We start from the raw sequence: 27,391 nt of genomic DNA on the forward strand, positions 1-27,391 counted from the left end.
TGGGAACTCATTTTAGTATTAGAAAAGGCCAAGTAAGGATTACAACCTCCCTCACTCTCTCAATATTAGATGCACATTATTCATGGAAGTCTTCAGAATTACAGATTGGAGTTCACAAATAGTTGCATCTTCCTAATGAAAAGTACAGCATGAACAGGAGCCCACCCAAACTACCTGTTAGAAAAGATGACACTGAGAAGGAAGAACAGTTAACTTCTTTATTACAATCCATAGGCCAAATTCCAGAAATGACTAGTTCACTTCAGTTCTTTCACAGCCAGACCTAAAGAGAAGGAAAATAGAAAAATAAGAAATAAAGATGTGAATCTGCTCCCCTAGCTTCTGCTTGTAAGGCCAGCAAGTCCTCAAGAGTTTTCACTACAACCTATACAAAATCACTGTCTTGATAGTGTGCTCCCAAGAGTGTATGCAAGAGACTTGTAGGTTGTTGGCGTGTGAACTAGGTGACCTCAATGTTCAGAGGACTTTTCTTGCATGTATGCCATTATGGTGTGAAATGTCAGTGAATATCCAATGTGTCATCTGTTTTCAGGTTGACCTATCTTTACTTACCCACTGGTTTTCTGTCCACACAAGTGATATTTAAAAACAAGATTCTAAATGCAAACCTTATTAGTCCAGCACTTCTACAAACTCTGGGGCAAAAGTTAGGATTTCCCTTCCTGCCATAATTCCAGTGCATTCTGACTAAAAGAACAGCATTACTTTCCAATGAATTTCCCCTGAAATAGGTTTCTATGTACTCTGGTTTCTAATGTAACTCCAAATAATGGTGCTCCTTCTGATTCTTTCATTGGTAAGTTTCACTGGTTTAGTTGTAACGTGGGGTACTTAAAGTGATATTAGAGCATGCTTTTATATGTTTAAAACTGATCCACAGAGAAGATATACATTTATATTTGTTAACCAGAGAGCACAGACATTTTAATAAAAACTAGAGCTTACCAATTAAGTCTCAGTAATACAAAAAAATACGGCCATACTTTACTTTCCCATAGGGCGCAACACACACACACACACACACACACACACACAGAGACCACTGCATAGGAATTAAACATGCTCATGTTCAACTGGGCAATGCCCTTATTTTTCATCTCAAGAGAAAAAGCTGTTCTATAATTGTTGTTTTTTAAAAAAAACATAGTATAGAATTCTCTTAACATTCTATTTTTAGCCAACACACTTTAATTCACATTGTTCTCTCAGCTCTTTTGGGGGAAATGTAGATTATTATTGTTGTTGTGTGCCTTCAAATAATTTTTGATTTACGGTGAATTTATCATAGGATTTTCTTGGCAAGTTGCCATTGTCACCCTGAGGCTGAGAGTGTGACTTGCTCAAGATCACCCAGTGGGTTTTTATGTTCCATCAGGGAACTGAACCCTAATCTCTAGAGCTGTAGTTCAATACTCAAAACCACTACACCATGCTGGCTTTCCTAGATGAATTTAAGTCTGATTTTTAGATTAAAATTTCAGATGGAAACAAACTACTGTATATACTTGTGTACAGCCTAACCTCATGTATAAAATATTCTCACCGAAGGCGGCTTCCATAGAATGATCAGAATCTTCTTTTCTCAGAAGGTTCCTAAGGCTGAAACAATGCTATCTTACCATTATTTTTATCTTAGGGTGTATCCAGATTGTAGAAATAATGCAGTTTGACACCCTCTTGAGTGCTGTATTTCAATCCTAGAGAATCCTGGGATTTGTAGTGTTATAAGCTATTTAGCCTTCTATGCCAAAGAGTGCTGATGTTTCACAACATCCCAGGAGCTATAACAGTTAAAATTGTGTCAAACTGTATTATTTCTACAGTGTAAATGCACCCCTTAGTCACTGAGTGAAAGATAGCTATATGTGTGTTAGATTACGTCTAGGTAACCAATGGATTAATGCTGAGAAATTCAAGAAAGAACATGATCTTACAGAAATGTGATCTTTTGTTCAAAGCAAAGTCTGAAAATCTACAGAGATTCCACATTTTAAAGCAGTTTTCATTGTTGTGCTTAAATTATTTTTTGATGGGCCTGGTCCTTTTAAAACCTTGTTTTCATCTGCTCCTTACAACCACATTTATTTTATTTATTATAAATCTATTTTACATTATTATTATACATTTATTTTATTGTATTTATTATAACTTTCAAATGGCTTTGTAAAAATAGGTTAAATTGTTGTTTTAACTTTTATTGCTAGTTCAGTGGAGAAAAGCAAGGCATGATTTAAATCTGAGGTGTGAAGGTGGACAATGTGTAGACCACCAAGGCTTTTTTTTTTATGGCTCTCAAAACTCCCCATTACTGTGATTTCTTTCAATAGAGAACTGTGCCTCAAAAGACACAGGTTCATGACTAAAACAAGGTGTGGGATCGTACTGCACCTTATTTTAGCATTCAAAACCATTTCTGATAAATTGGAAGTGCCTTTTGTAGCTCTCAGCAGGTCCAGAACATGAAATGGGTGCAAAATGTCCCTTGTAATTTCTACAGCCTCAGTAATGTCCCAACTATTTTAAATACAATTTGAATGTCATTCTCTAAGAAGGTAATTCAGTAAAGCAATAGGCACATGCATTGTGTTTTAGAATATTTTTATAATGTTCTGAGATAATTCAAAATCTCTGTTATTATAAACCAGTATATTTTATTTGGTCTAACAGCTATGCCTGCTTTTTCAGGAAATTATATGGAAACATAATGGAAAGACTATTTGAACAAAATTAACTATTTTTTTTCTTGCTGTTTTAAGATCGTCTACCTTGACTTTCACCTCAATTTTTAAATATTGCTGCATGAATTGAAATGTTAATCAAACATTTCTCAATACACCTTTGAGGTCACTAAATTGCCAAGTACGTGATCTCAGATCTTTGTGCCAGATAATTTTTTTGTACTGAAATATCGCCCCCTCTCCTCAGAAACTGCAGTAAGGATACCACCATTAAATCAGAGGCCTGAATTCAGCTGCTAGTTCCAACTAGAACAGAACCAGTAAATGAATGTTAAATGATGAAGCAAAATACACATAAATCTTGTTGATTCAACAGGACCAGTATATTTGGAGCGAACAATAGGAATCATGCTGAAATGCCCAGATCATTCTGTTAGCATCAGACAACAACAGCTAGAAAGTGTATGAAACAAACATAAGGGAAGAACCAGATGGCTACTGTCAAGGCACTAGTGTTCTTCCATATCCCTTATGGTTCATATACCTGGTGGTAGAGACTGTTTCAGTTTTTCAGCCTTTTCTTTATCAGTGATGACCAATGTATACAGGTATCGGCTGCACCGCACCTTGAACTTCACGTTATCTTTGTTCTTCTTGATCTTGACAGCTACAATGTCAGAAAGCTGGGGTTAGCACTATATACTCAGCATTCAAACAACAGGCTGGCCTATAGAACATCAGAACCACAGCCTTGTATATTAAAATCCTCCCTTTCAGACAAACCATTGAATAATTAATACAATATGCTTCATTCTATGGTAAGCAAGTTACTGTAGGCAAGTAACACCCACACACCAGAGGTTTTTGGTCTGTTTGTTCTCATGAAAAGTGTACTCTCTTGCCTGTTAATCTGTACTGAGCTTGAAATAAGGCTTTCATTGGGGAGGGATCAGACTGTAAATACACATACATTAAAAAAATACATAAAAGTGAACCAAATTCTGGACTAGCTTTGCTGTCATTCGCACTATTTAAAAATAAACACATGTACCTACAAATATAAACATGAGAATACTGAACCTCATAGCACTCACCTCATTATTTAATAATCAGTGCCAACACATCTTTATAGCTCTGTGTTTTATTTCTATCCTTCAAAATCACTACAAAGAAGGTGTTTGGTTTTGAACAAAATATAGTGTGAAATCTAATCTGTTTCTGGAATATGACTTGGGTGGAAATAACTTTCATAGACATTTTTGAAGAGATTATGTCCTGGGCAGCAGCTCTAGGCACATAAAGCTACCAAACACTGTTACAAAGTGGCATGGGATCTAAATGCTCCATCCCAAAAGATGCAAAGCATAATTATTTTGTGGACAGGCTAAACTGTCCATTCTCCTTTTTAGCTTTCAAGAAAACATTTCTACAATGCCACTTAGTATGTCTCGTAAAAGAAACAAACAAACTCCTCTGTCCATTACTTAACGCACCATTTGATGTATCAGTGATGTTTTATGCACTACTAGAGGCATTTTCTCAAGCTTCTCAATCACACATGGCTTATACTTGCTGGTAATGCAGCATCACATCACTTGTTATTTTTGCTCATGCTCTTCATGAGAACTATCTGAATACAGTAGTGAAAAATTCTATTTATACAAAACCAGTTAATCGGCTTAAAGAAAAGGTGGGATACAAACAATGCACAGCTACCACTTTAGATAAAGCTGCTCTTTTGGTGGCCAACAAAAGTCAGTTCTGCACAGAGTGGATCAGGTAGGTCTTGTCTTAATGACAAGGATGCCCATGCCACCTTCTTGGAGCAGCATAAATGTGAACAAGTTAAGAAACACAGCAGGCATTCCATCTGTAACTGGGGAGGAAATCAAGGAACCGGTGAACATGGAGTTCAACTTAACAGCAAGGATGTGCCATTCCCCAACAGTTCCCTAAAGCTACTCCCATTTTTACTTTTAAAATAGGCATGATTATTTTTGCCCCCAAACCAAAGAAAAAGCCCTCCCCAAACACTCAAAAATACCCCACGCCACCTCCACAAACATGTCTGACTATTTCTAAACATCCTTTCTCTGTGTAGCCCTCTCAAAATGGCATTTTGGATGCCATTTTGAGAGGGATTGCACAAGAAAACCGAACCATTTGGACTTGCTGTGAGGTTTATCTGTGTGGTATATGAAGAGGGATATTTGCCCACAGTTCCCATGCAGTTGCCCACTCTGATTTAAAGGTTGTACATGTCTCACTCTTAAGAATAACCACTGGATTTAGGAGACGGCAACTGTTTGCTACATTTATATTCTGTCTTTCCTGCAATGAGTTCAATGTTTAAAAAATCTTATGCAGTCTACAGACGAGCCCATGAAGCCTAATTGTTGGATTAAGAGTGAGGCAACCTAGGTTCAAATATCTGCATAGTCATATCACTATAGTCAAACATTGGCCAACAGTGGCTCTCTTCTGTGCTTCTTTAAGTTCTTTGCTAGGCATACAAGGTAAATACCCAACCCAGGAGTTTGTTAATTTTATTTTCCTGGTTTTGGTATTATTGTATTGTATTGTATATGCACATGTGGGCACATGAGACAGAGAGAAGTTCAAATGAGAAGAGAAAAAGATTTCTGCTAACACCCAAGACACACAAGCCAAATCTGGACAGTACAATGAGCACTCCAGACTCCCAATAAGAGGTTCCCATTTTTACAAGACTGCAGTCTTTGTGACAGAAAAAAGGAGATTAGTACTGGTGTTTAATAACAAGCAGCATCACTCTCACAAAGCAGCTGACGGTACCAGAGATGTTGACTGAATTTCTTATATGCTGCCTTTCTTCCAGACTGCAACCTAAGATGGCTCCCAAAAAGAAAGCAGGACAGGAGGTATAGAAAATCTTTAGGGCAGATACTCCCCACAATGATCTAAAGGCCATTACTTACATTTAGCATCTTTCCTCCTGGCTGTCAACAGAAAATCTTTGATCTCTTCAATTTTGCGAGGCTGCAATAAGTAAAGTAGATCAGTTTTCTGTCCTAATCATTTCTACAGGACATTTACACAAATTTTGTTTCATCCACAAAAATATTATTATGTATGAAATTATCTTCAAGCCATGTGTATAAGGTATGTACGAAAAATAAATGACTGTCACGTTTAGATTTTGGCCCCATCTCCAAGATATCTCATTATGTATATGCAAGTATTCCAGAACCTGAAGAACTCTGCCCTCAACGTCTACACGAGGTTGGCTTATAGTTGAGCGTATACAGTACATTAATTTACCACCCCCGTATGATTTCTAACACCGTTGCCTGATGGTGAAGCCAGTGGAGCTTTGAAAGCTTGCATGATGCATTTTGGTTGGTCCAATAAGAGTGTCACTGTTCCACACAGCGAACATGACTTCCCCTAGATAGGAGCACAGGGCTGCTTCACAATACTAACGATACAGGACGATGTTAGTCCCAAGCAGGCAGTGTTGAAATCCCCGCACATCCACGACCTTAAGCCCTTACAACAATTCTATAAAATAGAGTGGGCCCTTGCTATCCACTGGGGTTGGGTTCCAGAACACTTGCCCATAGAGAATCATTGGGGATATACACTGAAGAATCCTTGCCCATAGAGAATCATTGGAGAATCCTTGCCCATAGAGAAACATTGGAGGATACTAAGATGCGTAGAATCCTTGCCCATAGAGAATCGTTGGGGATATCTGCCCATAGGGAATCATTGGAGAATCCTTGCCCATAGAGAAACATGGGCAAGTAGTGCTTCTCTATGGGCATGCGTGACTCTTCCACGGGGAACCGCACTCCCCCCTTAACAATAAAGCCCTATAGGTAAACGTATCCTCCAACGTCTCCCTACGGGCGAGTACTGTCCCCCGAGATCTGGCCCCCTCCCCTTCACTCACCATGGTGACGGCTCCTGGCGGCGGTTCCCTGCAGGAGAGAAAACAAAATGGCAGCCTCAGAAGGGGAAAAGGGAATGGGGGCGCCTCCCTCCGAGGGGCCTCCCCCGCTCGCCCCCAAACCCTCCCCGCTGGGCTCCTGGCCACCCGCGCCTTCTCCTCGGCCCCCTCGCCGGCTCCTGGCCGCCCCCTCGGCCACGGATGGCACCGGATCCAAACCGCCCCTTACCGAGAAGCTCAGCGCTGCAGCCCTACCGTCCCAGAGAAAAAGGGAAGCCACTTCCGCATCCGGGTACTTAAACCCGGCTTCTAAAGGGTTGAGCTACGGAAACGGAAGCAGACCAAATTGGTTGGAGGACAGGAGTGTGTGTGAGAACGCGAATTAATTTTGAGAATGGGAGTGATAGGGTTTGAAAGAAGCTCCTATTTGCTATAGGAATAGTAAAGGCCAGTAAGCGCAGGAATAGGATACTGGGAGCTGGGTTTGAACCCCTGCACTGCCAGGGAAGCCCACTGGGTTACCATGGGCAAGTCACACTCTCTCAGCCTCAGAGGGAGGCAAAGGAACAAATCTTGCCAGGAAAACCTTATGAAAGGTTTGCCTTAGGGTCATATTGAGTCAGACAACAACAAAGTAATTAATCTTAAATATTGTAGTAATGTGGCTATGTTCATTAGGTCAGCACTGTTGTTGTTGTTGTGTGCCTTTAAATCATTTCTGACTTAGGGAGACCCTAAGGTAAACCTAACACAAGGTTTTCTTGGCAAGTTTCTTCAGAGAGGGGCTTGCCATTGCCATCCTCTGAGGCTGAGAGAGTGTGACTTTTGCCTTAGTGATGTAAACTGCTCACTTGGAATTCAGCCATTGCTTCTGTGCATATGTGTACTGTGTACATATGTGCCTTGGAAGCGAACCACAGCAATACTGGTTAATCACAGTAGTTAGAATCGATCTTTTAGCTGCAGTAAAACTTTGGCTGTATTCACACTGGAGAAATAATCCGGTTTAAGTGCCATGGCTCAATGCTGAAGAATTCTGGGCCACAACAAACTACAATTCCCAGAATTCCACAGCATTGAGACATGGCACTTAAACTGGATTATTTCTCCAGTGTGAATACAGCTAAAGTTTCATTTTTATCCCACCTTTCTCCCAGAAAGGGACCCAAGATGGCTCACAAGATTAAAAAAAAATAAGATGTACATGTGCAATATGTTTGTCTTGTTTGTACGTCTTACTTTTTTTTTGTATTAAAACTTAAAAAAAGATTAATTTTTTTAAAAAAACCTTTACAATAAAATTTTTAAAAACAATTAATACCATCTAGTTAAAACAGTATAAAAACCGACATAAAAACATACAAAAGTGAAAAACATGACTAAAACACACACACACACACACACCCAGCAATATAGAACCACCCTGGAATGGCTGCATCCACCTATACTGTAGAAATAATGCAGTTTGACACCACTTTAACTGCCATGGACCCATCCTACAGAATCCTGGGATTTCTAGTTTGGTGAGACACCAGCACTCTTTGGCAGAGAAAGCTAAAGACACTGGAAAACTACACATCTCGGATTCCATAGGATGGAGCTATAGCAGTTAAAAGTGGTGTTGAACTGCATTATCTGTACAGTGTAGATTAAGCACCCATGATGTTCAATTTACTTTGTCAGCAATATTACATTCTGTCATGGCCATTACACCCAAAAAGGCTCTAAATGTAGTACCGAGCCTCTAAGGAAGGGATAGGCAACCTTTTTGAGCCGGGGGCCGGGTTGCTGTCCCTCAGACAACTGGGGGGCCGAAGCCAAAAAATAAATAATTAATTTTTTTTAAAAAAAAATTAAATATATAAATAAACCAGAACAAATGTAGGACAAAATTTTCAAATAGAAGACACTTTTTTTAAAAAAAATGGAGGACACGCGAAAAAATTTGCTGATTTTTAAAAAAATGTTAATATAAATGCATGTTTCTGAGGCTTCTATAGACAATTTCTCCCCAAAGGCCCCGGCGGCAATCAGTGGCAGGACTGGGCTGGGGCCGGTTCCAAGGCCTCGCCGGGCCGCATCCGGCCCACGGGCCGCAGGTTGCCTACCCCTGCTAAGACTATTTAAATACAAAATTTAAATTCAAAAAGGAACTTTAAATTGTCCACAATATATAGAATCATAGAATCGTAGAGTTGGAAGAGACCACTAGGGCCATCCAGTCCAACCCCCTGCCATGCAGGAAATCCAAATCAAAGCATCCCTGACAGATGGCCATCCAGCCTCTGTTTAAAGACCTCCAAGGAAGGAGACTCTATCACCCTCCGAGGGAGTGCATTCCACTGTCGGACAGCCCTTACTGTCAGGAAGTTCCTCCTAATGTTCAAGTGGAATCTCTTTTCCTGTAGCTTGCATCCATTGTTCCGGGTGCTGTTCTCTGGAGCAGCAGAAAACAAGCTTGCTCCCTCCTCAATATGACATCCTTTCAAATATTTAAACAGGGCGATCATATCACCTCTTAACCTTCTTTTCTCCAGGCTAAACATCCCCAGCTCCCTAAGTCGTTCCTCATAGGGCATGGTTTCCAGACCCTTCACCATTTTTGTCGCCCTCCTTTGGACACGCTCCAGTTTCTCAATGTCCTTTCTGAATTGTGGTGCCCAGAACTGGACACAATATTCTAGGTGGGGCCTGACCAGAGCAGAATACAGTGGCACTATTACTTCTCTTGATCTAGACACTATACTTCTATTGATGCAGCCTAAAATAGCATTGGCCTTTTTAGCTGCCGCATCACACTGTTCACTCATGTTCAACTTGTGATCTACTTGGACTCCTAGATCCCTTTCACACGTAGTTTCATTCAGCCAGGTGTCACCCATCCTATATCTGTGCATTTTATTTTTCCGCCCTAAGTGCAATACCTTACATTTCTCCGTGTTGAATTTCATTTTGTTAGCTTTGGTCCAGCTTTCTAGTCTATTCAGGTCATTTTGAATCTTGATCCTGTCCTCTGGGGTATTAGCTATTCCCCCTAATTTGGTGTGGGTGAATGAGTACTAGTGGTGCCATAAATACTATAATATGACAAAAGGTGCTCTTGATGATGTTTTCCAGGAGACATGCATGAGATTTTTTAAAAAAAATTTACACTGTGGCTGTGTCCGCACTGCAGTAATAATCCAGTTTGACACAGCTTTAACTGCTATGGCTCAATGGTATGGAATTCTTAGAACTAGTTTTGTGTGACATTTAGCCTCATCTGTCAGAGAGCTCTGGTTGTACTACAAACATAACCAGGAGCAGCTTTGGCCAATTGTGAACTGGTGACACATGAACATACATTGCACTCAAACATTTATTTGTCATCTAAGAAAAAAGCATGGAGGTTTTTTGCCACATTCAGACAAAATAAGCACAAAACACAGTGTGATGTCCTGCCAGGACTGATTGAATTTCCCCTGCATTTTCTTTCACATTGGTTCAGGCCATAGTATGTTTAGTGTAGGAAAAGTTCTTTGTATTAGTTGTGGGAGGAGCTGTAGGATCCCCTGCATTATTTCCAGGTTTGGTTTGCCCTTTCCCAGCATGCTCTGTTGTAGCTTGAAGCTTTTAGTTTTGGGAGCAGTCTTTGCTGTGAGCAGGCAGAGAGCTGTCTTTTGGTGGCAAACAGGCCCAGACAGCTGGAAAGGGCATTTCTTACACGTTAGCCATTTTAGTTACCAATTTAGTTACCAAGTATTTTAGCCATTTTAGTTACCAATTTAGCCAAATTAGTTACCATCAGTAAGAAAATAAAGTTGTTCAGGAGCTGAAAGACCCTGCACCAGCTCCATTGAGTGAGGAGAGCAAACCAACATCAGACCCAGAAAGATGACATCCGGAAGATTGCTGAAACTGTAAAGTATCTTTTGTTTAGAGCTGGGGAGGAGAAAACTCTTTGTTTTTGTCCTTTAAGTTAAATTTCCCCCCTTTTGAACTTTACATTCAGCTTCAGAGCCTTTTTGGGTAAAGAGTTTGATCTCACCAGGGTACCGGCGTTGCACACCCAAACCTGCCACCACCTTTAGTTGGGTGTGTCTTCATACACAGTGTGTGAAGTGCCACAGATGGTAACAGGAGCATATGTAATTATGGGCCAATACAGACAGGCCAAAATAAAGCTGCTTCTGGTCACTTTAGAGGTATGCTGTTTAAATGATGCATGCCTCCTAAGAGTCCGGAAGCCGTGCCAAAGCCACACTCCAGTCCTTAGGATTGGAGCGTGACTTTGGCACGGCTTATGGATTCTTAGGAGGCATGCATCATTTAAACAACATACCTCCACTGTGGCCCAAAGCAGCTTTATTTTGGCCTGTCTGTACGGGGCCAAAAAAGAACAGTCTAAAGCTGCTGCTGTTTCTCTTCCTACTCCTTAGGATGCTTTCAGTCCAGGGTAATTTTACAATCACACTCCCTTACCCCTAGCAGTCAACAATTCCTGGTGTTTATCTTTTTCAGTTTGCAGCCCTCCTGAAATTTATTTCTTCCAACCTTTTTTCTCACCAGAGAAAATTCTTTGAAGAAAACAAAAACGGACCAGTTGTACAGCACCATTCAGTCATGACTGGAAGGGACTCTTTGTGTGGAAACAAGCCTAACCTAATGACAAAGAACATGTGAGGAACATGTTATGGGTGAGCCCTATAATCTTGTCATTTTCCTTTCTCAACCAGTAAGCTAGGATTCTGGAGAGCAGGGTTTGATTCTTGCTTGGCCATGATGAAAAGCTACTGGGAGACCTAGGCAGGTCACACTCTCTCAGGATTTGGAGAGGTTGAGAATGACTTTCTGAAGTGTGCCTAGAGTGGTTATGGCCTGTGACTTTTGTTGCCTGAAGGAAAGGACGAGATGGTGATTCTTTCTTATTTTCCCCACATTTTCCCTACATTCTCTGTCTCCCTGCTATCTGACACTGCCTAGTGGTTGGGCTGGCCCTGGGTGAGATTTGAACTGGGAAGCAGTACAGCCTGCCAGCTCTTTCCATCTAAATATAAATAAGTTTATTCAGGACAGTATACCTGTCTTGTCTTTCCTCTTTCTGCTACCTGTAAGTTACGTGCTGCTGAGACAAAGCAAATGGCTCAGGGTCTATCAGTGATCTGATGGGTGGGATAGAGGTTTCCTTTGAACCCTGGTCTCCCTGGTTAGATGTTCAGCATGCTGTCCACTACATTATTTTGTCCAGAGCTTAGCAAGAACTGTGTTTAACAACTGGTGGCTTAAATGGAGGTAGAATTCAAAGACCTAGCCCTGTTAGTCTGGAATATCAGTATTCAAAGGGATCTTGTACTACCTTTGAGACTTAACTGTGCAAAAGAAGTTGTAGCATAAGCTTTCATTTTACACATGGGCTGCATCCACCACTTTAACAGCCTGCCCCTGGCTCAATGCTATAGAATTCTGGGAACTGTAGTTTTGTGAGATATTTAGCCTTCTCTGTTAGAGAGCTCTGGTGTCACAACAAATTACAGTTCCCAGAATTCTATAGAATTCAGCCATGGCAGTTGAAGTCGTGTCATACTGGATTATTTCTGCAGTGTGGATGCAGGCTCGGTCTACTAACTTCAGATGGAATGAACTCAGGAAGGACCTTTACAATAAGACAAGGATACCATAGAAATGCAAAACTTGTGAGTATGGTGATGAGGTGATAAGTTCAGTTTTAACTATGGTTGTTGAGGGACAAAGGCAAGAGGAAATATATTGCCTAAGGCCAGGGTGGATAGATGGCCATGTGAATGGAGGAGAGAGTTTTGGAATGTGGCCTGTGCAGGCTGGGAACCAGAAAAGAGATGTGTTAAACTGGCTAAGAGTGTATTCATGATGCTGGGGGTGCTAACCAGTGTTATGGTTAGTGTGCCAAGAAGCCATTGTCTCTGTTCAACCTACTGCTGATGGATTGGAGTGACAAAACTGAAATTGCCAATGTGAAGTCGAAATGTCACTTCATCACCATACCCACAGAATTTTAATTTCTCTGACTAATCTGATTATAAAGGTCCTTCCTGGACAACAGGAAGGACCTTCTCCATGCATCTGAGGAAGTAAACCAAGTCTTTGAAAGATTATGGAACAGCTTCTTTTGCACAGTTAATCTCAAGGGTGCTGCAAGATCCCTTTGCATAGTTAAATGGGTGTAGGCATCCACCTGGGCATTATTTTATGATGTGAATGCACACCAGCGAAGCACATCAAGGCCTATGTTTATTTGTACACTCTTTCAGGGGGTTCTGGAGGTTGCATGCTAACCAGAGTCAAAGCAAATTATTGGCAGTCTTCCCTTTTCTCTCCATTTTAGCCACTCTCTATCCCCATCTCCTGCTTCTTTTCCATGCAGCAAACTACTATAGTGGGCCCTTCCCTTACGCAGGGATCCATTCCAGCCCCTCCCCTCGCATAAGGGAAATACTGCTTATGGTGGAGCCCCATTAAAAATAATGGGGCTTGTGCCCATGGTGCGGTGCGGTGCAGAGCACATGCCATTGCTTCTTTTGGTGCATGCCATTGCTTCTTCTGGAGCGGCTTTCAGTGTATGCTGAAAGCTGTGTATGGCGCACCCGTGTATGATGCAGGTGCACTGTACTCTACAAATTGATCACTCTCTTTCTAGATGTCTGAACAGACTGCTCACAGAACAATCTGTGAAATTGGGCTGAACCAAAGGTTTCCAGTCATATACCCTCCAACTGTCCCAGTTTGGCAGGGACAGTCTTGATTAATCTTCTATCATCCCACTTTTTCAACTGCTTTTCAAATGTCTTACTTTTTCTCTCATCCTTTGCTTCACCTCTTTATCCTCAGCTTATTTCAGCTGCTGCAGACTTGAGTTGAAGGTGCAAAAGTTTGCACTGAGTTGACTCAGTGGGGGGTGGGGAGAGAAGGAGGAGGGATGGAATCTTACTCTTCCCTGTATATTCATACAAAAGCAAACTGCTGCAGCCTCTCCTAGCTTGAGTGTTTTTTCCCATTAAAAACTTTTGCCATCTTAACCACATGTTCATGTTACTTGGTCACATGTGTCCTGGTTTTCATCTGTGAAAAGCTGAAGGGTATGCAGTTGACCACTTGTGCTTTATGGAAGTGAACTGCCTTCCTCAGCCTGCTGTTCTCCAGATGTTTGGGACTAGTTCCCACCAGCTCCAGACAGCATGACCTGTGGAGTATTGGGCTTCATAATTTGGACAACCAATTTGGAGGACACTAATTTGGGGAAAGCTGTGGTTCCAAACACAGGTAAGGCTTAATGTGTATCCCTGGTAAGCATAGGGTTTATTTCTTTTGTTTTGTTTCTCATTCTACATCTTGTAGCAAAATAAAATAATCTTGTATGTATGCAGTAACACCGTTAAGACACAAGAGGGCACTTTGAATACAACTTTAAAATAAACTGTGAAGGTTTCCCCCCCCCCTTTCTTTTAATAAAAAATACTGTACTCAACAGTGAAAGTATGCATAAGTGCCAGTGCAAGTTGGCCTTCATGGAAAGCAGGACCTCCTGATGGTTGTGTTTTTTTCTCTCATTTAGCATCATAAAAGTTCCATAGCTCCATCCTTAGATGGCATTTTATGGAATTAATATCATCTGTAAGGGGCATTGATAGATGTAGATAAGGTCTTCCTATGCAAGTCTTAGGAAATGATAAGGTTGCTGAGGGATTAGCTAAGCTGATGATTACTTAAAGCAATTATCTGCTTGTAAAATGGAAATACTTTAGTCTTATAATAGCCTTTAGTCTTAAAGGTGCTGCACATTTTTTTCAGTTTCATTGTAATACAAGAAGCAAGGCTACATGTAATAAACTGAAAGGATTATGGATTTAATCAAAGGCAGAAAATGATGACATTTTGCATTTTAGATGGGCAGCAACATTATGTTCCCAATAGCTTCTAATTTTTCTTTTATCTGTGACTGATAATGTAACTGTATATCAAGTTTTCACTTACATCCATATCTTGCACAAGTCTGAGAAGTACTGTATATACTCATGTACTGTGTAAGTCTAGAAATTTTAGCTTAAAAATTGACCCCAAAATCCTGGGTTAATTTATCAATGAGTCAATCTAAGTACTGTACCTTAACTCTTCTCAAAAAAGGAACTATCCCTTTCTCTAAGTAGAGTAGTGAAAGGTGAGAACTTAGTCCATTCCTGGAGAACCTAACAGAAGCATCAGCCACCTCTATTCTTTCTGCCACAGTGCTGCTTCTAGCCTTTTTGAACGCCTGGGTGGGAAAATAGCAGTGGTGGCTTTTTGGCACTTATCCCCAAGGAGTGCTGAAGGAATAGAGAGGGCCAGTGCTTCTTTTAGGTTCTCCCAGGATGGACCAAGCTTTTGCTTTTCACCATGCTGCTCAGAGAAGGGGATTGTTCCTTTTTTGATAAGAGATAAGGTATAATACTTACCTTACTTATTTTGATAAGAGTTAGTGCTGTAGCTTAATTCTTGCGTTTGTATCCTTTTTTGACATGTGCACATTCTCTTAGCCTCACCTGCACCTGGTCACCTCCCTCAAACATCGCACAGCCATGATTTACTATACAGTAGTTCACTCCTCATTCGTTCAACTTTTAGAATGAGAATAAACAGTTATACTTGCTGGAATTTTGTAAGCTCTTTGGCATCATGTTGCTTTGTTTCATCCTTTGCATCCTTTGTTACGTGCCCCTAAGTTTCACCATTGATTTATCCACAAGTCATATGAAAATCCATAAATCCATATCAGTATCCCAGTTTGGCCATGGAAACCCACTGGGTAACCTTGGCCAAGTCATACTCTGTCAGCCTCAGAGGAAAACAATAGCACACCCTCACTGAAGAAACTTGCCAAGAAAACCCCATGATAAGGTTGCCCTAAGTTGGGAACCATGTGAAAACACACAAACAAAAATCTAGGCTAATGCTCTTTACTGGCTCTTAACCCAGTCACACATAATATTGCCACCATGAGGAATGATTGCGGCTGCTGCCATACCTGGGCAAAGCTGGACAATTGCCAAGGTTCAGACCAGCTTAGGATCCCAATCCACCAACGTTCTTCTGATTGCAAAGTGACTGCGTGATCTGCTTTTATTTCTAATGGAGCACCAGTCAGATCAGAAGGAGCTCCCTCCCTTCCAATCTTGCTTGGTGAATGAGTTCATTTATAGCCAACCTTTCTTCTCTTAGTAAACTTCAGGCAGCATCCATTTGTCCATTTCCTTTGTTCAGGAAGAAGTAGACTGAGGCTGCAGCCGGACTGCAGCTTATATGAAAACTGAAGACTCAATTCCTTTCTGGTTCTGATCCATAATATGCTTAATTCCTTTGCTGGCTGCCAATTCTGGGAGATGTAGTGCCCCAAAAGGAACTTTTCCAAGCTCTGAGTGTTTTGCTGGAGGACATCCACCCCTGCCTTGCTTGTCATTTCTTTTGATCCTGTGGCCTTGTGGATGCTGAAGGAATTTGAGATCCAGCCAGGAATCCAGGCAATTGTGTGAAGATATCCAATCTTGGGGCAGAGATGTTTGAATCTGATAGATCCTAAGTGTTCCTGGCAGAGCAGGGATTTGCTGGAATTTGAGTCAGGGAAGGTGGATTGCTCTCTTACTCCAAGGACAGTGGTGGTTTCTATCTGAGCAAGGCAGGTCCCAGATAGAATTGGCTACCAATGTGGCATAGTAGTGGTTTGAGCATTCGACCTAGACTCTGGATTCCCACTTGGCTATGGAAACCCACTGGGTGACTCATGACCTTAGGTGAGTCACACACTCTCAGCCCCAGGAAACCTCATGTTATGTTCACCTTAGGGTCACCATAAATTGGAAACAACTTGAAGGCACACAACAACAACAACAACCATCACTACCACCACCAAGTGGTTTCCTATCCTTCTCTGTCAGAACTCTGATGCCAGAACAAACTATTGTTCCCAGAATTCCATAGCACTGAGCCATGGCAGTTAAAGTGCGGTAAAACTGGATTATTTCTGAAGTGCAGAAACAGCCAATGTTTCACAAGGATTTGTGCAAGAGTTTCTGTGTGATTTCTCATTTGTACTACAGGTTGAGTCTCCTTATGTATAATGCTTGGACCAGAAGAGTTTTGTATTTCAGATTTTTTTGGATTTTGGAATACCTGTATTTGCATATACAGTGAGCCCTTCCCTTATGTGGGGAATCCGTTCCGGACCCCCTTCCCACATAAGAGGAAAACGTGTATGCTCGAGCCCCAGTATACACTATTGCTTTTTCCATGGCATGGCTTCAGCATAAGCTGAAAGCTGCGTATGGCGCCGGCACATTGTACCTACATAATGAAATATCTTGGAGATGGGACCCAAGTCTAAACACAAAATGCATTTATGTTCCATATATACCTTTTACACAAAGCCTGAAGGTAATTTTCTATAATGTTTTTAAATAACTTTATGCATGGAACAAAGTTTGTGTGTACTGAATCATCAGAAAGCAAAGATATCATTCTCTCATCTATTCATAAAAATTGTTTTTTAGACTATTTTGGATTTCTGAATTACAGATAAGAAAGCCTCAATCTATACAGTATATGTTGATTTCTCCAAATTGCCTGGAGTGTTGTTTGGACTCATGGGAATCAGCCTGGGGATTGTTAGGGTCCCTGGATGTCATGTGCCTTAGTCCCAGAGGATGGCGAGACGTCCTCCCTCTGTTCCAAGTGCCACTGCTGTGGCCTCTGAGGGAGAGAAGAGCAGTTCACTTCTCCTGAACTTAAGCCTCTCCTCCACTGCTATCTCATTTTCCTTGTGTGTCATGTCTTAGAGCCAGCATGGCGTAGTGGTTTGAGTGTTGGACTATGGAGATTATTGCACATGACTTTTCCCCAATGGGATACACACATATTTAACTGTCAATGACAGATCATAATGGCGGAAAATCCCATCCATGAAAAGCCATGGGACAAGCATGAGCTACATACGGGTTGTATATGGGTTGCATACACCCAGCCATGGGAGAATGTGATAAGATCCATCATTGACAGTTAACGTCACATGTGATAATCTTCAATGACTCTGGAGACCAGAGTTCAATTCTCAGCTTGGCCATGAAACTACTGAGTGACCTTGGGCAAGTCACATGCTCTCAGCCTCAGGGGCAAGCAATGCCAAACTCTCTGAACAAATCTTGCCAAGAAAACCCCATGATAGATTCGCCTTAGGTTCGTCATAAGTCGGAAATGACTTGAAGGCACACAACAACAACATGTCTTACTAGATTGTAAGCCTGAGGACAAGGAACTGTCAAATTAAAAATTTGTAAACTGCTATGGGAGGGTTTTTTGGCAGAAGCATGGGGTATAAATAAATAAACAACCCCTTGCAATAAATTACCCCTTGCAAGTTACTCCAGCTGGAACTACCTTTTATTTTTGCAACCACACTGGAGGAATTTTGACCAGGCGAGCAATGGAAGAAGGCAGTGTTCCATTTCTTGTAACCTTTTAAACTGAGATTAAACTTCTTCCTAAAAATACTTTAATCTAAACGAGAAAGCTTCTGCAGAGTTCTCACTGGGAACAACAATGATATCTCTCATCTTACAAGACTCCCAAAGCTCTGAACCACCCATGCCATATCTGCCACAGCAAAGGAAATGAGGACATTTCCGTACATCTAGGGAAATGATTTTGAAGTAGGGAAACATCCATCTTCAGCCTAAGGGAGATGGCATCTCCCAATCTATCAAAATGTGATGGAGAAAGGGAACATTAGCTACAGAGAAGCGTACCAGCCCTTCAGAGAGCAAGGGACATGGGGCCAGCCTATCGGCTTGTATATATCTTGCATTATGCGGTGGTAGAAAGGAAATCGATAGAGCTGTCATTCCATTAATGCATTCAGTATTGCAAACTCTCCAATCATGGCAATCGCCAGATGGATGTTTCAAATTAAAAAAAAGTGTGTGAGAGAAAGGCGGAGGGAGATAAACATTTGACATGCTGTAGGGGAAAGCAAGAAGAAGAGCAAGTGCTGGGGAAAATTAAACACCATAAATCACAGTGACCTGCACAAAATCCAGAACAAGATACTGACAGAACACTCCCTTTAATTTTTTTTTAAAAGGAGAGATTGCATTAGCATCACATTCACAGCTTTGTTCCGACATACATGTCAGCACCTTTCAACATACTGAGAAAGGAATGGGAGTGGTGGGAGAAAACTTGGTCAAGCTTCTAGAACTGACTGCAGGGTAACTAGGAATCTAATACAAGGTTTGCTGACATTTTGAGAGTGGTTGCAGAAGTATCAACAAAGCTGTGTGAACTCAGTGCCAATACCAAATCAAATTATATATCAAGAGGATTCAAATTCTGTGCCTGAAGTAAACCATACACACTGTACTGTACTTACCTTTTCCTTAGTTTTTTTTTGTAAAAAAAATAATACATTCGGCCCTCTGTGTCCAGAATTCTGTACCCACAGATTCAACCGTTCATGGCTGGAAAATATTTCTCCCACCGACAAAGCAAATCTTGATTTTGCCATTTTATATTAGGAACACCGTTTTATTACCCCATAATGGGACTTGAGCATCCACAGATTTGGTATCCACAGGAAGTCCTGGAACCAAACCACAGTAGATGCCAATGGCTCACTGTATTTGCAATATTATGATGAAAACTGGCATGGCAGTTTTCAAAGAGATAGTCATTTTGTCTGTTTTGGTATAAGAAAGAAGAAAAAAGCTGGGTGAGGGAAAGAATCTAGCAGAACCTTTGAGAATAAATTGATTTATTTTAGCATGAATTTTTGTGGTTATCAGTGCACTTCTTATGATACACTGGTAGGGTGATATGAAAGCCACAGGTATTTCAGCACACACAGTTGTGAGAGTGTGATAGAATGTAATAGAAAACTGACTTTGGGAGACCAGATGTATTGCTTTCACATATCAGTACTAACAGATAAGCTACCTGAAGTGTTCCTACAGAAACTAGGGACTTTATCACACGGGGAAAATCTGGGAAAATTAGGGGTTTCAACAGGCACTGTCCAGTGATATTCACATGATCGTGGTAAAGATTTTAACACACGATGGTGATTAAAGATGACTTATCCAGGGAATAATGATCAACAAATCATTCAAGGGATTTCCCTATGAATGATTCATTGCTAGTTATTCCCTAATTATTCCCAGGATAAGTGATCATTAATCATGATGCGTGTGAAAATCTTCACCACGATCCCACAAATATTGCTGGATAATTTCCGCTTAAACCCCCAATTTTCCCCACGTGTCATAAACGCCTTGGATGGCACAGAAGGGAAGATGGATTATCGTTCATGGGGTAAGAGCTTGGAGCCATGAGAAGAGATAAACTGGGTATAAAATCCCTGCTAGTCTTACTGAAATTCTTGTCCAGTCCAGAACTTATAACAGTCATGTTTTTGGACTTCAGGTCCCAGCATCTCCCCCCACCCACCCCCGGCACTCCCAGCATGGGGATGTTTTGTAGTCACTAATATTTTCAAGCTTCTGTCCAGACTAGGGGTCGTTCCCAATTACCTATAAAGAGGGTCATGATCCGAATTTAGGGTGCATCGTTCCCACTGAAGCTCGAGTTTAATCTCCATTACCCCTCATTCGTTCCCACAGCATCTCGAATTAGAATCGAATTAAAATGTTTAAACCGGAATATCAGCCTATAATTCGGTTTAAAAAAATAGTAGTTTATAACGTGAGTTATTTTTGAAAGCGGAGTACGATTCGCTGTATCCGAATGGGAATGAAAGGGTGTCTGATTTGGGAACGTGGAGATGGGAGGAGCAGCGCTCAAGGGGCTGGCCTGGGGGTATCACCCTCTTTGGTCTCTTTCTACATCGCCAGCGCCATTTTCTTCAATTCGCATAGACTTTCCCCCGGTGGATTGCAACCTCCCCTCTGCTCCTCATTCATAGACCGATGTGTGAGGAGAGCCATTGAACACCATTTTATTCTTTTTTCTTTTTTCACCTCTGCCTGAGCGCCTGAGCAGCAGATGGGCTTTGCAATACATGCCTGCTTGATTCCCCCCCCTGCAGACAGCCCAGGGAGCAATGAGGGAGGCAAAGCGATTTTTGGAAAAGGAGGCTCCTTTCAGAGGAACTATGGGATGGGCATTGCAGGACATCCCTGCTTGATCGCCCTCCAAACAGCCCAGGGAGCAATGAGGGAGGCAAAGGGATTTTTGGGAAAGAAGGCTCATTCCAGAGGAACTATGAGATGGGCTTTGCAGGACATCCCTGCTTGATCACCCTCCAAACAGCTCAAGGAGCAATGAGGGAGGCAAAGCGATTTTGGGAAATGGAGAGCCTGGACGCCCAGGGATCTGAAGGGGGGGATCGAGCCTTATCTTCTCTCTTCCCCAAAGATTCTCTCCCCATTAATGAAGCTCGCTGCCTTCTCCTCCTTGATCCGATTTGCCAAGCCTCCTTCTAGTCTGGGGAGACACAACAGAAGAGCCTTGCATGCAGTCAATTTTCATTGGCTGCCCCCCCCAAAAAACCCCCAAGACTTGTGACGTCTGAAGCCTACGCACTTGATTGACAGCTTGTAGACACAAATGGGAACGGGGAGCAAGTTAATCCGCTTTAGAATAAAGCGATTTAAAATAAATGGGAACGAAAACAAGGTTTAAATGAATCAAGGTAATTTGCCCCTTTTGGTAATGGAAACAATGGGAAAAAATTTGAATTATTCCCGGAACATAATCCAAATCAGAATCGCTCCAATATAATCCGTTTTATCTGCCAAGTGGGAACGCCCCCTAGAATGAGTCTGAATGAATACTGAATTTCAACAGCCTCAAGGAAAAGGATTCATTTGATACTGGAGCCGGAGCTGGCTCAAAAAATTTTGCTGTTTGAGCCAGAGTAGTAAATGATGCTGCAAACCCATCTGTTTCAAGACAGAAAGACAAAGCTTACCCAGTACATAAAGCCAGCCATTTATTTTGGCACACAAGATGGAAAATCCCACAACCACCTTTCTATCAGTAAGAATACAACAGTAAATTAGATAACTAACAAGTCAACTTGGTGCTCTTTCATGACACTCATCCGCTGTTGCCTCAGGTGGATGTTAGGGCTGGTCCGGATGAGCGCTTTCAATAATCTTCATTTGAGATTTGGAGTTGGCCCAAATAACCTCAGGGCTCTCTCTCTATCAATTCCTAGGGACTCTAAGTATGAATGTTCAGGGACTTGCTTAGGAAAACAACTGATCTGGCCTGTTCTTGCTTGAACATGCCTGTGAGTGCTAACAGAATGGTTAGCAACTGCTTCCTTTGAGAATGGACCAAGAAGGGGTGAGCATGGCTGATTCCTTTGTCCTTTGCCAGGCAAAGAGAAGGTGAGTAATGGACTGGATGAGGGCAAACAAATTGAAGCTTAATCCAGACAAGACTGAGGTGCTCCTGGTCAGTCACAAGGCGGATCAGGGAACAGGGACTTTGCCTGTGCTGGGTCGGGTTACACTTCTGAAATCTCAGGCTTGCAGCTTGGGTGTACTCCTGGACTCCACTCTGAGCCTGGATGCCCAGGTCTCAGCAGTGGCCAGGGAGTGCATTTGCACAGTTAAAACTAGTGTGCCAACTGCACCCATTCCTTGAGACGTCAGATTTGGCTACAGTGAAACGTGTCTTGATTACATCCTGTTTGGACTACTGTAACGCACTGTATGTTAGGCTGCCTTTGAAAACTGTTCAGAAATTTTAATGGATTCAAAATGTCTCAGTCAGAATGCTGATTGGAACCAGTTATAGGAATCATATAACTCCTGTACTGAAACAGCTTCACTAGCTACCGATTTGTTTCTGGCCACAATTCAAAGTGCTGTCATGGTGTATAAAGCCCTACACGGTTTAGTTCCAGACTATTTGAGAGACCATATCTCTCCATATGAACCAGCCAGAGCCCTAAGATCCTCAAGAGATGGCTTTCTCTGAGTCTCGCCACCATCACAGGCTCACTTGGTTGGGACATGAGAGAGATCCTTCTTGGTGGCTGCTCCCACTGTGACGAAGTTCCTTTCTTTCTATTGTGGCAGGCGCCTGGGACTTTTACTATCCCACCACTGCCACCAAATTATGTAACGAACACACACTCCTTCTCCTCATGGCAGTCCTATGGGGGTTATCTTTTCTCACCCCGCTGCCAACTAATTCATATAACAAACCCCCTTTCTTATGTGGCAGGTTCACAATATTATACAATATAGTAGCGTGGATAAAATATATATGGCAGACCAGCCTTTGGATAAAACAAACTATGAACTTTATTTAACAAAAGGTTTGCACAGATATTTCTTGAACTAAATGATATTAAGCCACTGTTAGTTCAGGCACGTGTTACTCCTTACTGGTTACTATGTTACCACAGTTCAACTTGCTACAGAGTATTTCTATGACCAGCTGTTAAAGACACTGACACTGTCCTTATTGCCTACTTTCCTAAATTTAAACACCCTGGTATTGCCTCTCAGGCTTACTATAATCCTTCCTTCAATTAGAGTCTCTAACTGGTTAAAAGCCCCTCTCTCTAGACTATAACCAAGTTCCCCTCTGGAACAGACTCTTCCCCTCACTGTCTCCTCAACTCAACTCCCGCCTCAGCCCTCAGGATTCTAAAAACCCAACTTCATCTCTCAACATTCTAACCCCAACTGCCAAACGGAATCTTCAAATTCCCAAGCCAGCACCTGATTGGCTTAGGGCCTCTGGCTTCTGATTGGCTGGTTTGTAGCCAGCTTGTCACACCCACCCTCTGGAAGTCCCTTCTGTGGGAGGCCAGGCTGGCTCCCTCTCCCTGCTGGCCTTTTGCCAGCAGGTAAAAACATTTTTATGCAGGCAGGCTTTTTAAAATCATGCAAGGGTGATTTTATTTGGGGGGGGGGTTGTTTTAGATTATGTTTCTTAACTTTTGTATGTTTTAAATTTTAACTTTGTAGTGTTTTAATTGGGTTATTTCAATTGTCTTTTAAATTTTTTGTTTTAATGTATTTTTATATTGTGAGGTGCCTTGGGCATAGAAAATAAATAAATTAGGTGTGTGACCCCTCTGTTCCACTGACTAAGACCCAGGGTTTGCAATCATCATTCTGTATTGTGCATACTGCACCACATAGTTTGGCCCTCATGTGGTTTGGGCTTCAGCCAGTGATGTGAAATTTGTAGCAAGAGTACATGATTTGTACAAGGATCTATTAGTTGATGACTGAATCTCTTGCAAAAGAATAAGGAATTGACCTTGGGGTAAAGTAACAGGAGACAATTGGGATGGATTGTGTACTTTCTACCAAAGAGCCCCTTTGGAGTTGTAGTTAAAAGACATTTTACATTGGCTAAACAAAGTGAAAACAATTTGAAGACGCTCCAATGATACACTTAATCCATTGGCTCTCTTGGTCAGCTCCCTTTTTTACACATCTTGTTTGCCATATCACTGGTGAATTCCTCATTTTTAAATGGCAATACACACCTCTTTACAGAGGAAAAACCAGAGAGAGGTTAACCGACTGATGTCTTCACTGTATCACATCAGGCCCAGTCCAGGCAACAGGTTCGAGCAATTAAAGCAATGGCCATATATTCCAAATGTAATTACTGGAGTGTCAGTACAGTCCCCAAGGTGAGGAGATTAAGAAGATCTTTTATAGTGGCTGGCTTCAAATGAAAGCCAGCTTTATATAAGGCTGGAACCATGTAAATCAATTGACATGAGCAAGTAACTGAAACCAGCATCATAGTCTGCTATTAGGCATGTAGCTATGGGTCGTGAGCTGAGGGCATTGCTTCCCAAAATAAGAATCCCACCCCCATGAAATATTATTTCAGTCCCCAAATTGCTAGCATTGCAAGGAGTTCACATCTATGTTCTGTGCTGGGAGAGAGGCGATATAAATATAATAAAATAATTCAGTAGAACTCAGTTTTGCCATGTTTGCTTTCCCTTGCCTGCCCCTTTGCTTTGGATACATAAACTGTATCTCTTCTAGAACCTTATCGCACTTGTTTTTTGGAGCATTAAGGGCACTGGAAGGGGATGCTCGTGTGTGTGCGCGACGGCAGAAACGGATTTTACTGCACATCTAAGCGTCCCCCAAAATAATAAATACCTGTAATAATAAAATATTTATTTATATCCCGCCTTTCTGCAGATCAAGGCAGATTACAGAACATAGCAATTACAGTATAAAATACAATAAAAACAACAAGAAATTACATTAAAATAGCAAACACAGATTACAAATAACAATATCCAGCTAGCTTGAGGTAACAAGAACAATAACAATGAGGGGGAGGGGAGGCTGCATTGGGAACAGTTAGGGAAAAGCCTGTTGGAATAGGAAGGTTTTAAACCCCTTTTTAAACTGATCAAGGGAGGTGGCCGAGCAGAGCTTGCCGGGAAGCGAGTTCCAGAGCTGAGGGGCCGAGGTGGAAAAGGCCCTCTGTGTTGTAATAATAATAATAATAATAATATTTATTTATATACCGCTATTCCATAGATCATAGCGGTTCACAACAATAATAAAACCAGTTAAAAACAACAGTGTACAACAACAATCACAGTAAAACGTAACATCAACATTTATACAAAAGGCTAAAAGGTGGAATACATCACAATTTCAGGGGAGAAGAATGACAACAAGGTTCATGGGGGGAAAGCCTGGCGGAATAGATAAGTCTTCAAGTTTTTCTTGAATACATCAAGGGAACTGGACATGCGGAGCTCATTGGGGAGAGTTCCAGAGTTGAGGGGCTGAAACAGAATATGCCCTCCTCGCAGCAGCATAACGAACATCTGGAACTGTTAGGAGATGTTTCTCTCCCGACCTAAGAGTGCGGGGCGGATTATATGGGGAGAGGTGGTCCTCCAAGTACCCTGGGCCCAAGCCATTAGCATATTTCGAATCTGGAACTCTCAGCAGTTGCTTCCCGGCAGGCCCCGTTTCGTTCCGTTCTGGCAATCCGTCCTCCTTCAGTGCTCGGTCGGAAGACTTCTGTTGAGAAGATTTCATGTGCTTCAACACTGAAGGAGGATGGATTGCCAGAACAGAATGGAAAAGGCCTTTTGGGGGACGCTTAGATGTGTGGTAAAATCTGTTTCTGCCCTGTCGCGCGTGAACACGAGTGTCCCCTTCTAGTGCCCTTAACGCTCCAAAAAACAAGTGCGATAAGGTTCCTAGTCTCACAAAGGATGGGGGCATCTTGGATCTCAAAGGAAGTATCTTTTTGTGCTGCTAATGGAATTTAAATATAATTTCTTGGACTTGAAGATGCTTTGTCTCCCAGTACCCACGAGGCCAGAAGGAAGAGTGGTCTGCCTGCATGGATATCCCTCCAGACTATCTCCCCCAGCACAGACATTGTGACAAAATGCAGGCCTGTGATTAACACTATCATTTTTTTTTCTAGTACAGTTTTTAACCCCTTTGCCTGATGGAACTTCGAAAATGTGCAGCACATATTTTGCTCATTTTGGTTGGCAATCACTATTTTATGGACTTTGGACATTATTGTACTTTGTATTTCTAAATCCTTGATTGACGTTTTAAGTTGCTATAGTGCTAGAAATTTGGGAACTGAAGGAACATTTAATGGTGAGGTCAGAATTCGTATTTGTGCGGTAATGCCCTCATTGTGCCCTCTGCCCCATAGCTATACCAAAAGTTGTTCCTTTTAAAACAAACTCATGAGACAGAAAGAGAGATTGAGCGAGAGACTTCAGTGGGTTCCTTTAGGGAGACCAATAATTTTATATGTCCAGAGATCTATGGGTTTAATCATCTTTTCCCACTCAGCAGTAGGATAAACTGTTTCAGAACAAGAGACAGGTTGTCTGTTATCTAAATAAAAGGGGCTTCCTTGGGAAACTATTTCACACTGTAATGTAAACAGACCTTGGAAAAAATTACTTTTGTGGTTTATTGCTCCCAGAACTCACACTCCCCCTCACTGCAGCCAGCATTGCCATAGGTTATGTTACATGATGCATTCTGGGAGCTGTAGTCCAAAAAGTTACTTTTCCAACCACCGAACATAGATTGAGAATTGGCTTAGGAAAGTTTAGTTGATGAGCTAGCTGCTGTAATTGAAGGGGAACATAAAGGGGGACAGGCATCAGCTGCCAGCTTCTAATAATAACAGACCTGTGTGCTTTCAATTGCAAAGAGCAATTCAGTGTTGCACCTTCTCCCATAGTGGTGGTGCAGTGATGGCAAAAAAAAATGAACCTGTTGAACTGGCCCCTCTTACACAGCCATTACAAATGAAGGAGCATCCTTTAATTAACTGCAGATGTTGGCAACCTTAATACCAAGCTATTGATTCGGACAGGACATGAAGCATTCTTTTTCCTAAAGGCTAATTGAAGCTCTACCAAGTCCTTTACTGGCTGGGAAAATCAAGATGTCAATTTTCCCTCCTAGTCTAGAGTAATAGGGCTATCAGTCACCTGCCCTAAAACATGGTAGCTCACATTTATAGCATTGCCGATATAACCACCACCAGTCTTTGCCTTCAAAGCATCCAATAAATGAGAATCTCAAATTCTCCCTTCAAGCTGGTATATTTCTTCTATTGATAAACTGCTTTCACAGTCAGAATATTTCCCATCATGCAGGAATGATGAACATTTGACCCTTGGGTGATTTCAAACTACTTCTCCCACTGATGTTGTCAAGCATGGCCAATGGTTAGGGAGAATTGTTGTCCAAAACAACTCAAC

General features: G+C 41.7%; 1 protein-coding gene across 1 annotated transcript; it reads right to left on the minus strand.

The window, feature by feature from the left end:
• Positions 1 to 204: 204 nt before the first annotated feature.
• RPL38 (ribosomal protein L38) lies at positions 205 to 6,981 on the minus strand. Its single transcript, XM_042454500.1, has 5 exons — positions 6,860 to 6,981; positions 6,634 to 6,661; positions 5,657 to 5,717; positions 3,244 to 3,366; positions 205 to 283 (listed from the first exon to the last, which is right to left on the minus strand). The coding sequence occupies exons 2-5, from the start codon at positions 6,634 to 6,636 to the stop codon at positions 258 to 260; spliced, it is 213 nt and encodes a 70-aa protein (XP_042310434.1). The 5' UTR covers positions 6,637 to 6,661; positions 6,860 to 6,981; the 3' UTR covers positions 205 to 257.
• Between the last annotated feature and the right edge of the window lie 20,410 nt (positions 6,982 to 27,391).

The sequence above is a fragment of the Sceloporus undulatus genome, chromosome 2 (assembly GCF_019175285.1).
Source record: "Sceloporus undulatus isolate JIND9_A2432 ecotype Alabama chromosome 2, SceUnd_v1.1, whole genome shotgun sequence".
In the NCBI taxonomy this organism is placed as follows: domain Eukaryota; kingdom Metazoa; phylum Chordata; class Lepidosauria; order Squamata; family Phrynosomatidae; genus Sceloporus; species Sceloporus undulatus.